At 34.7% G+C, this 13,481-nt stretch overlaps 1 protein-coding gene across 3 annotated transcripts in view; it reads left to right on the top strand.

Moving 5' to 3' along the window:
• Positions 1 to 13,481, top strand: part of ADAMTS6 (ADAM metallopeptidase with thrombospondin type 1 motif 6) — a 155,909-nt gene that overhangs the window by 62,197 nt on the left and 80,231 nt on the right. For all 3 annotated transcript variants that reach the window (XM_085322418.1, XM_085322417.1, XM_085322419.1), the window contains exons 8-9: positions 110 to 153; positions 3,588 to 3,693. In XM_085322418.1, the coding sequence (XP_085178544.1) occupies positions 110 to 153; positions 3,588 to 3,693 (150 nt within the window). The remainder of the gene's footprint in view (positions 1 to 109; positions 154 to 3,587; positions 3,694 to 13,481) is intronic.

The raw sequence follows: 13,481 nt of genomic DNA, 5'->3' as shown, positions 1-13,481 counted from the left end.
GATTGCGGTCTGACAACTTGAACTGTGATACAAATATGTGATAAATATACAAAATATCCTACAGATTTGGTTCTCTGACGTACCTTATCTACTTTTTTATCCTTAACAGATATGATATCTGCACTTACAAAAACAAGCCTTGCGGAACACTGGGTAAGATTATGAAGAGAAATTTCAGCTTGAATTTGCTGTTTGCTTGCTTGCTTTAATTCAGATACTGATTTATTGGCTGATTAGGCGTTTAACTTTATGCTTTCAAAGTTCTGCAGTTCTGTAGGCATGAACAATGRAAGGTAACCTAGATGGGTTTATGCTTTGATAGATTACTGGAACTTTAAGTGAGCTGCTGTTGGTCATTCCTTTTCTGGCAGCTGAAATGCTGATAAAACCTTACGGATGACTCAAACTTAAGCAATAATTAGAGGAGAGGACTCACTGTGTATTTCCATTTAATGTGTGTCCATGATCTGTTAAAAATACAAACAAAAGACGTCAGGAAAATTAAAAAAAAAAATACAGAAGAAACTGAAATAGATTTTGAGGTTTACAGTGTTGCTCTGTTGTATACAGAGGTGCAAGCTCAGACTGCTTCTTTCACAGACTTAGGGAAAAATAACACGGTGATATAAATTACAGTAGTATTGGAATTTCACAGTGCTTTGACAACAGAGGAACACACATGGCAATCTTAGGGGCAGCTATTGTTCTCTCTAAACCTAAATTTTTCACTAGTTGTGATACCTACTATATTATAGTTATTACCTTTAATGATGCTTTAAATTTATGAAAGAAACATTATTCAGAAACTAATTTATAATTTTTTTCAGTTTGGATCATAAGCCTTTCATAAGCCTCCTCTTTTTCACCTGTAATTAAAATATAATTCTAATTCAGCTAGTTCAGTTTATTAATATTTTTTTCATATTCAGAGCCCATCACTGTACTTGCTTTGTCTCTATTACTGCATGCTTTGGCAGCCTTAATGCATGTTGATTCTTCTACAAGTGGTCCCATTCAAGTCAGTAGGAAACTTGCGGCACAGGGAAATGATTTGCATGAGAAACAGTATCAGAATTTTGCCTGTTGTAAACATAAGCAGTATTCACGGCATGTTTTAGTATACCACAAATACTAATGATTATTTCTGAATTTACTTAATGCCTTACTGTGAGGTCTGTGTGGAGATGCAAACCTGAAGACACTGTCTGTACTGATGTCATAGGATCAGCTTTGCAAATGTTAAAAGGAAAGTTTGAAAGGGAGTGCATTCACACATGAACTATTTGATACTTATATGTGATATTTTTAACACAGTTCACTAGTATATTGGTTCGCTGTATTTGGCATAAAGGCAGATTCTGCTCCACTTGAATCCACAATAACAGTGGATAGACTTTGGCACGTGCTTTATTAAACAAAGGGTTTGATTTTAAAAAAAATTTCACATGTGGTATCAGTTCCAATTCACTGTTACTGGGCCCTTGACAACAGAACCACAATGATTTATTTGCATTATAGGCATTGATTTGGAAGAAAGACAGGGCCCTGTGGCCCTTTTGCAGCAAAACATTTAATATGCTTAAGTTCCACTGACCTCCAGTAACTAAAGTTAAGCACATGTTAAAGGGATCTGGTGAAGGAAAGTCTCAGAGAAGTTTCAAAATGAGAGAGAAACCTGAATAATTTGTATTCAAGGGATAAATAGAAGTAAATGATTTACTATGGGATAGATTTCTTTGTCCCATTCCAGCTTCCTAAAATAAGGAGTCTTGTAAGGAGCTGTTTAGAAAAGATAGACCTCAAATGTCATTTGTGGTTCTGTGGCTGCAGCAGAGGACACCTTCTTTCTCCTTTAGTCTGAACTGTAGACCGGCTTCTTGAGTTGATCTCTGTCACTTTCTGCAAGCATGGTATGGAATTATAAATCATTAATCTGGTCCTGCAGTCATTAATGAAGTGCTTAGTTATGTCTTACCAGATGTGAAGGTAGAGATCATTTTACCACCAAAATGTGGCAAATGTGCAGGGAACATGACGGTTGTTATGTAGGTTTTCCTATGTTGCCTTCAGAATGTCGTACTCAATTAGAGAAGCATAGTTTTGGCAGGTGGACTATAGTTACTGTATTTTTTACAGGTTGTATACTGCAAACAATTGTTAACACTCTTCTTAATGTCTAGTCCTTTTTCTTCTGACAATTCATCCTCTCTTCTCAATAGATGCGTCTGTTTTAGTGATTTGTTTTAGAGCAGTTTAAGGCTCTAAAGAGTCTTCAGACACTTAGTGTTGCCATTTGCTGCCTTTTTGTTTGATTATCAGAGCATTTTGGGTGTGTACAGAATAGGTTTGTTTTGGAGAAAACAAAAGTCAGAACATGCACTCCCCAGAAGCTCCAGATGCACCTAAATAAGAAGTTAGATTCTGAATCACTGTGTGGGCTGTATTCCCGGGATGTCCTCTAATATTTTTCCCTTCAGAAAGCTTTGAATCGTGTGTAGGGAATATGTTTGGCCTAGGGGGTTAAACTATGACTTGTCCAAGGTAGAGTCTCTAACCCACGTACAAAAATAAATGGGGAACCTTAATACCAGGGCTTCACTCTATTGACCTGCTCCAGATTATCTGTGAATATTGACATTGCTAGTAAGCACTTGTCATTTTACTCTTAGCCCAAATAGATTATCTGAAGTGCCTGTTTGAGTAGGAATATGAATTTTTTTTTTCCACGGCCAAAGTTAAGCTTTTTCCAGTCTTTGTTTTGTTAGAGTGTAGTTAACAGAACAGGTAATTTCTTAGAAGAAGCATTAATACTTCTTTCAGATAAGAAACTCTTGGGAAGAATACATAAACAAACTAATATTTAGAGCTTTCTCTAGTGGCAACAAATAGTATCTGCAATAAGTTATCTCATATASTGATGCTGAAGAAGATAAAGAGGAGCCATATTCCGTAAATGCCAGTGGCTTGCTCTTTCTCTAAAATATTTTTTTCAAAAGTAGTTGTGATACAATAAAGTTTTAATTCCAGAAGATGATTGGTGATAAATGGAAAACACTTCCATGGCTAAATGAATGCTTGTTATTAACATGTCTCCTTTCTCTTCATTGATGCATTCAGTTTTGTTTTTACAGTCTTTTTAACATACCATGTGGGGCTTTTTTGTAGCTTAAAAAGTTGCTTGTATGTTTTTATGAACCCACTAAACTTAAACAGATTTCTTTAGAAAAATAATGTGGATACATTTTGCTTTCTTCAGGCTCAAGAATGTTAAAATAGAAATGCTTTCTTGAATTCCCTCTCCTGGCTCAAGTTACTAGGTGGTCCCAAGTTACCAGAAGTAAAATTTATAAATCTAACCCCTAGTCTAGACATTTTCCAGCACTGACTGCAGTTCAAAAAATATTAATGTCTAGCCGGGAAAGTGAAATTCCCCCCAGTGATTTTGCAAATGACTAGAAAGTTAACCTTTTGCCAACTGCTCCTTCTGTGCATAGAGGTTATTAAAAAGAATCCAGGCATTTATAACTAGGGCTTTTAAGACTGAAACACCTTGGCATGACCCTTTGTGTCTCCTTCTGTTTATTCAGGCTTGGCCTCTGTGGCTGGAATGTGTGAGCCTGAAAGGAGCTGCAGCATTAATGAAGACATTGGCCTAGGTTCAGCTTTTACTATTGCACATGAGATTGGTCACAAGTGAGTGAGTTTAAAAAAAGAATGAATTTTACTGTATCACCTTTTTAATAATAGTTTAATAATAGATATCATTTTTTCTGTTTGGCTGTACCATCTCTATTCTGGTGCTCTGTGTTTCTGTATATAGTATTCATGAGTGGCAGAATATTTCCTTTAGTATATTATATGTTACCGTGGGCTTTAACATTAGAACTGAAGACTCATTGTTTACCCTTTGATTTCAGATTTCAGTTTAATCTGTGCTTTTGAGATTTGGCTCACAACCTTTCTATTCTGTTTCATATTTTTATGTATCTGGCTTTGAAAATTGTCTTTTTTCCCTTCTTACTTTTGTCTGCTTTTCCTTGTGAAACAAAAGCAGTTAAAAGGTAATCTTTTTTGCTTTTCATTATTTTGTCTTAAATATAATTCACATTATTTTGATTAAGATATTGCTTCTGTTTTCAGGATTTGTACATTAGTAGTCATCTTTCACCCAAACATGAAACATGTATAACAGTCGTAACATCACTTGTACTTTTGATATCATTTTAAAGCATCATCCTTTCAGCATATCATTTTAAAGAACTTGGTGTTATAAAACAATGATAAATCTGAGTAGAGATTGATCTTAAAATATTTCAGGTTTTCCTTTGAAAGATAACACCATTTTTTTGCGATGACTATTAAAAAAATAGGCGGTTTCTATTATTATTCAAGAGGTTTCCTTCTTTGTTTACATGGGTTGACCAACACTGAGTTATGGATGACATGTTTTTCCAATCATTAGCTGATGCAACTACTAAAAGTTCCAATGCAGACTGAAATAGAAACTATCAATCTGCTGATCAAAAGCAGGAGTTGGAAGTAAACACTTACTTCCAGCCCACCTATCACGCGAGATAATCACTGGGCAAGTATGATCTCATTTATATTATGTATGAAAAAAACACTATAGTTGCACTGAAGTAGATGAATGCTATAATCCAAAGGCAGTTGTATAAGATCTTAACAAAAATAATTTAAAACAGATGTAATTCTCTTGATCTTCATTCCTCCCCTTCTTTTCCTTTACTTGCATGAATTGTGGAAGATAGGATAAAGGAAAATATAGTTCCACTCCTGAGGAAATAGCTCTTCTGAATCACTACTAATTGTGAAATTCTTGTTTATTACTGTCTTTTATAGTGATATGTGGCCTTGTTGTGAATTTAAGGAACACATTTAACAAGAAAAAAATTTCTCCCAGTACTACTTCTGTATTCCAATCTGTGTGTCATACAACTTTATATTTTATGTCAGTTATTTCACATATAAATGAATGTAATTTAAATGGTAGCTTATATACACAGCTATTTTATCATGCAAAGTTGGCATGATGACAACAGTTGCTTTACAGAGCTTAGACTTTGATTAGAATCTGAGAAAATGTAGCCGTAGTATATATCCTGTGATCACAGGATCTTTTTACTGTATATTTTCACTACTGTCTGTATTTTTTGGCTTCTTATACATAAGAAATCTTTGAGGCCTTCACCTCCTACTGTAGTTTGCATGACATGTCAAACACTGTTTTGAAGAAAAAATAGAAATCAAATTCATTATTTTTTTTGTGATGTACAGTGAATAAAAAAACGTTGCACTGCAAGCACTATGTTAAAAGTAAACATACCATATAGATATATTCAGTAAAGGCTGGGAAGAATATGTGGGCAAAAAACCCTCAAGCTTTATAATGTTTTGGGCTATCCATGCATCACTTCCCATTACCCAAAATGGGACTAAATGCCCTTGTGCCTAAATCAGGAAAGTTATTTCCTCCTCACTTCCTACTTATTTTTAAATTGAATAGATATTATTAGTTAATGAACTAGAAGGTGCTTGCGTATGTGAGTGAAAAAAATACAACGATTTCAAGGAGCATTGTAAACTTTTTTTTTCCTTCAGATACACACGATGATTGCTATTCTCTTCAGACATACATGGGAAATAGGGAGTTGGCTTCATTGTCATGGAAAATAGAAACATTTAAGTGACATGTCTAGACTGAATATATACCGTACACCAAAAAGCACTTAATTAAATTAGAATGGGAGGAATGCACTCTGAAAGATTATATTTTTCTTAATTATATAGTTGCCATAAAATACTGAGGTTGTAAAAAATGTTGAACTGAGGAATCAGATTTTGTGGTGATTAAAAACAAAAATGTAATAATAAAACATATTTTTATATTATCCACATTTTCTTGAAAACTGGATTTGTAAGATTTTTTTGATGGATGTATGGCTTAACTTGTTAATAGTTTTTAGCAAATTATTAAATTTTAGAGTGATGAGAAATCATTAGTTCATCCCATCTAACATCTTGTATATCATAGTTTATTAAATTTAACCCCTTTTCCGTTATATTGATCCAATAACTTCTGTTTAGTTAAAAAATATTACTCAGAAAACACTTAGTCTTGAAGACTAAAAGAGTCAGAGTTAGAGTGTGATTGTAATGATCAGCCATACTTTCTGTTAAATATTTATAATTTTTTAAAAACATTGTTTTCAGTTCCTCACCACTGGTAGTTCTTATATGTGCATAATCCCGTTTTGGTGCAGATAAGCTGTGTGCAGTCAAAACTCTTAGCCTGTGTTTGTTAAAGCCATGTGTATGCTTTGATTATCTTCGTGTTCCTCTCCTGAGGGTAGAAAGGGTAGCGTTAGACCGACAGTATCRTGATTGTTTCTCCCTACTCTTGGTTTTGAGAACAAGCTTGTGTTACCTCAGTGCTTCTGTTCATCAGATATAATGCAGAGCGAGTCCTTCAGCCTTCAGAATAGTGTCTCTGAAAAGTTAATTTGTGATGCTGGACTTTCAGGCTGCTTAAGGCTGCTTACTTTTCTACCATTATACATTTTACACTGAAGAAATACTTGGGATTTCTGGTAAGCAAAAACCAAAACCAGTGTAGATTTCCCTTTTTGGCAGGACTGAGAATTGAATGGGTATCCCCTGCATTTTGCATGAGTCTTGCAGTCACTGAATTGTTGCATGAAAAGGGACAACTCCCTTAGATTTTTCTCTTCTAAGTGAAGAGAGTGACTTTGCAGGCTTGCATACGGTCTCTAAACCTCAGAGAAGGGTGAAAAGTACAAGATCCATTCCCATCTTCAGTGTTTCCCTGTGGGTTGATTTAGGTCGCTTCCCAGTAGGTTTGCTTTTTTTGATTACTTTCTGAACTGTCTAGTGTGCTCCATGCACACTACTGGGTGGTTAAATGAACTGATATGGAACTCCAGGTTCCTGTGAAAGGGGAATGTACCTAAGGATGGGTATTGTGGCAATTGTTGTTGTAGTCCTATGGAATTAGCTGAGGTCTGGAAGCAAAGTGAAAAAGCAAATAAGAAGAAATGAGAGAAAATAAAAGGAAAAAAGATTGAAATTTCAAATTGTAGGGATTTTGAACAAGGCTTAGAATTCAGACCTAGCCATAGAACACAAAGAGTAAAGAAGGAATTTCCCAGTGATAGAGAGTTATTGAATACTMTATGTAAGCAGCAGAGAGAAAAGGCTGATGAGTAAAGAAATTCCTGAAAAATCAGAATTGTCTTGACTAATAGATGTAATTAATTGAAATTCAGAGGAGTTTGGCAGTCGTATCTTGATGAAAAGAAGATTAAGAAAAGGCTATTGGCTAATGTAGTAAATTGTCTTAAAGATGAAGAAGAGTAGTATTTTTCTAGCATATATTTAGCTCCTAATTAGTTCATACAGCTAGAATGTGCCCACAATTGTAGCATTTATTTTTATCCTGTATGCAAGGCAGAAAAATAGCTTGAGTATCCCTGCTGCCTGTAAGAGAAAGCTAGTGTTCAGTGCTGGAGCTGAAATTTCCAATCTATGAAAATGTCTTCCTAGAGACATTTTCAGGGAAACTGGTATCTTTCCCTCCTTCTTCAATAATCAGCGAGTTTCGACTTTGATCAGTCAGACCTCAGCTGCATTTTAGGACCTCAGTTTTAGAATGATTTTTTTTCTAGAAAAAATACTTATTCAAGGTACGTATATGTTGTACAACTGGTAGGAAAATACTCCATTCTGAAATACTAGGCGCACATATTTCAGCCTTCAAAATATGAATAATAACTAGGTTGAATGTTGCTAGCAACATCTACCATCAGGTCTCCCATGCACAAATCTCCAGTTGATGGTGTCGTCATTGTTTTATGTGTGATGATGATACCTTCCATCTTTAACTACAGCAAGATGGACAGACCATTTCAAATCCACAGTGTGTGAGCACCTCAACACTAGAATTGCCAGCTTCGAAGCTYGTGATGCTTCAAGTTACTAGTGCACAAGAGAGCAAGTTCCATTCCAGGCTGTTGACTTACTGCCAGCTTAGTCAGTCAGAGTCACGGAACCATGTCAAAACTTGTCCCTGCTACATGCCTAAGATCCATTTGGCTTTGGTTTCTTCTCCTATTATATTTAGAATAATCCCTTTAAATTTTAGGGACAGTTTAAGTAAACTTAAACAGATTTTCCTTTTTTTTTTTAGTTAGGAGAGTAAATTGGCTGGAAAAATCACATACAACCGTATGGTTGGTATCTTTCCTCTTTTGTTTAAAGGAACATTGTTTTATGTCTGCCATTGTTATGTTGCAGGTATAAAACCATGCAACTTCTATAAACATAAAAAAATCTTTGTTGGGACTTTCGTTTTAATGATGTATTGAGTGTATGAACTGAAATGTCATAAAATGAGGCTAGAAGAACAATTCTGATTTCTGTACTGTGTTTATGTTTACAATATGAAGACTAAATATGTGGAAAATATTTGAAATACAGAGTTAGCAATAGTAAAATCATTTGTCTTACATTAAAGCATTTTAATCAAGCAAAAGGAATATGATAATATTTCACAGATCTTAACAAAAGTGTAAGTAGAATAAAAGAGAGTGAAGAGGAAGGTTACAGTAACCTTCAGGGCATCATGAATTTCTGAAGGAAATCTGAGCTCAGAAGTTTGCTTCCTGATTAGAGGCAGTACATTCCACTTTGACCTATAGTGTAGAGCTCTGTTGCATTCAGACTCCTGCTTTGTAGAGCACAGAAACATTACTTGATGTTACTCTTGTGACATGAAAACTGAATAGCTATGGCAATATTAAGCTAGAGGAGAAATTTGTGCTGTACTTTTTTTTCTGAGTCTCTCAGAAATCTGCCATTTTCCCATAATAAAGTTCAGATTTCTGAATAGGCTGTGTTTTTTTTCAGTAAATTGGAATTTGCAGTGTTTTGAAGAGCTTCAGAAGTTATTTAATATTAAATTATGTTAATATGTCAAAATTTCATTTGATTGTGTGTTTGATCATCAGCCATACCTCAGAGAGAAGAAGGACGTATAGGAAGTAAATGGGAAAAGTGTTAAACTAAAAGAATGCAAAAATTTTATGAATTTCATGGCAGATATGCTTTTTATAAAGCTACATTATTCAATAAATGCTTCCCAGATTTTCAGGGAAGTAGTATGTCTAATGAAATCAAAGTCAGGAGTTCTGCACTGCTTCAGAATAAAGGACTAGGGATGCTCCAAACCGTATAATGATCTCTAAATACAGGAAATCAGCAGTTAAGGTTAAAATTCACACTAAGATACGAAAGTACAAAGGGAAGTAGCCAAATAATCTTGATCCCTCCCTTGAAGGGAACAATGCAGTGTGATGTAGTTATGATAGATGAATATCGGTGTTTGTGGTACCAAGGGAAAATAGTCTAATATTTAGTCTTACAGTCTGAAAAGTAGGTCAAGACCCTACTTYTTTATTCTTTTTATTCTTTTTTATTTTCTTTTTCATTTAAAAGTGAGTTGCAATTTGYATGCAATTATGAAGCAATAACCAATGCTTTTATAACACTGGCTAGAAATACAAGGTCTTTTACATAGAGAGAAAGGGGAGAGCARTCCCTTATGACAGGGCATGAAGGATGTGGTAAAAAAAATCAAGTTCTGTTGTTTGATTACTATAAAACATAAAATATGAAAATGGTACTTTTTTCCAAAAAAGTACCAGTTGATAATATTGTATCAATTTAGAAGTATTTATCTACTAATAGACATGAAAGTAATTAAAAAAATTGTCATATCTATCCATACAGAAATTGCTGCGTGGGTTACATGAGGTTCATGTGTCTGGTATTACAAGAAAATTTTCTTTATTTGTTAGTAATAGTTTTTGTTCAAATTATTACTATCTTGGTTGAGCAAGGTTAATATTGAATCTCCTTCTAATGCTGATACTTCTTCCTTCTCTTCCACCTTTGCACAAGTTTCAGTGTCACTAAGAAAAGACAATTTAAAACTATAGGTTTTTATAGATATAATAAAACTGACTTTGGTAGTTTCCTTATTTTTTCAATGTGGACTTATTTTTTCAATGTAGATTAGAGATTCAGTGAATAGATATGCTAAGCCATATGAATATACTAGCTATTAATCTAGTAATTAGATTAAAATCTTTTAATTAGATAAAATACCAAATTTCTAAAGATTTAAGTGACATCATTTAATAGRTACTGGAGCAAACACAAAATACTAAAAATAAAATGAGTAGTTTATGAAAATAGTTTATGAAAAAGAGTAAGTCTTGTCTAAGCAGTAACTTAATAAGCTGGCAATTTTTACAAGCGAATTCTTATTTACTCTCTAGATCTTACATCTAATCTGAGAAATACTTGTGCAAGCATGCGTTTCCTCTTCCCGCTGTATTAGAGCTTTACTTTTTAAAGGTCTCTTCACTTGTGCACTTTTATGTCCCTCCCCTGACTCTTGCTTCTTTCTCCATAAATGTTCCAAGGGCTATGCTAAGTGGCACACTGAAACAGTCAAGGAAGATCTACAAACATACCCAAGTCAAGATGCTCAGCTTGAAAATTCATTCATTCTTTTTAAGGGAGAAAAGAGACAAAGCTTAACCTTAAAAAGTTTTATACTAAGTATTTGTACTAAAAAAGGCAAAATTAACATATATACTAAGAGTTAAATGAATGTTTTCCAAAAGAGTTATGTGGGGTTATACAACTGTAAATCAGTGTCTGGTAGTGGACAAGAAGATCAAGAGCTTGATTTTATAGTATTTCTCTTCACTTGTATTTTTGTAGCTTTGTTGCCTCATATGACTCAAGATTTTCCGTCTCCTGTACTTTCTTCTCAACCCTGTTAAACAGTGGCAGAACAAATTAAGGGCTGCTTTAAAAGGATTAGGCCAAATTCTCCCATATCTGCTGTAACTCATGCATCTGTAAGTGAACAAAAATATGAACATCCCCTATTGTATTTAGAGTAAAGAAAAATTAGAGACCTCTGCAGTTCTTGGTGTTCCAAATGCCAAGAAAACTAGGAAACGGCGTGATATGCAAATCACTAACACTACAATTGGAAGACAGAAATAATTGATTGCTAACAAGGAGTGAGAAAAACAATTCACATGAGTAGCACACTTCAGATAACTTCAGTGCCAGAAAAATAGTTGATATATAAAAATGAACCTCTGAGGAGCATTCAGATTGTTTGGGATCTGTCTTTGAGTCTGAAGTGTTTAGGTAATAAATCAAGGCAGAAGCATCCTGGCTGTCTCACAAAAATAAGTGCTGTGATTTCAGATTCATAAGCAGTACCTCTTATGGCAACTATAACGATCAGAATTTAGAACCACCCAACAAATCAGCAACCTCATCTTAGATAAAATGAAATTGTAGGAATTTGGGAGAGATGTGTCTGTAGTATTGTTCTTTCACAAGATAAAAGAAGGATAAAAAAGAACTTCACATTCCTATCCTTCCCTTCACTTTTACCCCAGGGTCTCTGGTTATCAATTGCCTTTTTATTCAGTACAGCTGAGACCAATTACCTCTGTGATTTTTGAGGTCAGATTTTAAGTTGGATGTGTAATACAAATATTTCTTTCAGATACAAGGAAAAGCAGATTGCCAAGAAAAAAAGAATCCATTGCATTGCAGATACTAGTAAATGAAACGGACACAGAGCACTAACTAGCCAGATGTGCCACCTTCTTAGCATTTCTAAGAAATGTACCAACTGTAGAGAAATTGCAAGAGAGTTTCAGTTACGATATTAAAGCCGTTTGAGCTGCTGCRTTACATAATTCTTATATATTATGTAGATGTAGACTCTTTTGGGAGAAGAGGAGCTGTAATGCTTGAAGAAAAACAGTGATTCAAGGATGCTGCACCAAACACTTTCTGTTACACTTTCATGAGATGGTAGGCAGAAAGGTAACTTCATAGAAAAGTTCCTCTGTGTTAGTTAAGACTTCTGACTATCTCCTTGGTCATCCAGCTGTTCTTCTAAAACCAGAACTGTACTGTTAGTTTTAGACAGGCTGTTTAAGCCAGCAAAAAAAATACCATCTGTATCCATTTACTCAGTTTCAAATAGGGAAGTAAATTTTACCAGTGGCTCCATAAGGACCATTCTGTGTTCCCTCCTTTCTTCCTTGCCTTCCCACTCCAATCCAGTTGCAAACTTGCTTTTGTGAAAGAGGTAGCCTTAGTATAATGATGACCAAATATAAATGATGTGTACTCATGGAAATAAAATTGGTGCTTTGGTCAGAAATGTATTTTCCTCTGCAGTCATGGCCATAAGGGTGCAAATTACTGAACTATAATGGCATATTGCCACTACCGTCTTTGGAGAAAGATGACAGCAATTGCAACCCCTCTTTCCAACCCTCAGAAGATTACCTGCATTAATGATCAGTTTTGTATTAAATTCAGAAGCAAAGGTGAATGGAAGAGCCTTCCTAGAAGTGAATAGATTATTGAGATGAATAAATATTCAGGGAAAAAAAGTTAAGAAAAGACCTTGAGTTCCTGTGCACATCAGGAATAGCAGCTTCCATTTGCAGACACGCTTTTTTTCAGACAAAACACTGCTACCATCAACAACATTTTTTTCACAYGGAAGTTGGTAGAAGAAGTTATGCTATTAAACTATAAAATCTGTTCTTTTGTTGATAGGCCCAAAGGTTACAAATCTCATTTGGACTCTATTTCATTTCCAGACAGTTGGAGTCTGCCTATGTTATTTTTTTGAAAATTGAAATGCAGTAACTATGAATATCTGGACATCAGAAATAGTTAGAATGCAATTCAACTCTTCCTTCCTTCCTATATGTTCACTTCTGTAAGAGACTCACTTGCAGAGATTGTTAAAACTTGAAGTTTTCTGTTTTAAGAAATTATACAGAAGTAATTCAAAAGAAAAGGTTTCCCTTTGAGGCACCCCCTCATATGATAGCAKTTGAGAATTAGGCCAATAAACTATGTTTTCCATTGTAAAATTCTGATTCAGTTTGTTTGGACATCTTAACTCCTTCCCTCCAGAACGTATATTGATATTGAAGAGCGATTATAACATTTAACAATGGTTTCAAAGTTTCAGTATAGCACATAGGTTACTCAGACAGGAGTTGTATTTAGAGCTGAAGTTTTAGTATATGCCAGGGAGTATTCTCCATTTGAGGTTGTAATAACCTAAGATGTCAGTCAGACCTTTCTCATGTATAATACAGCATATGATTTCCTGTGTTTATGAGACGCTATGCAATAGACAGGTTGCAGKCAGACATTGCTGTAGACTTTGTATTCCACAAGGAGATACCCCATAGGCATGGAAGTGATGCTTTTTTCTCTGATCAGGTCCTTCCTCAGCCTGGAAGGAATATCCATCAACTACATTCGTTGAGGTTCCTTTTTGTATATCAGTGATATTAATGATTGCTGGGAGGAAT

The sequence above is a fragment of the Rhea americana genome, unplaced genomic scaffold (assembly GCF_003343005.1).
Source record: "Rhea americana isolate MKP2758 unplaced genomic scaffold, rheAme1 scaffold_77, whole genome shotgun sequence".
Lineage (NCBI taxonomy): Eukaryota > Metazoa > Chordata > Aves > Rheiformes > Rheidae > Rhea > Rhea americana.
This window is presented reverse-complemented; position numbering and strand designations above follow the sequence as displayed.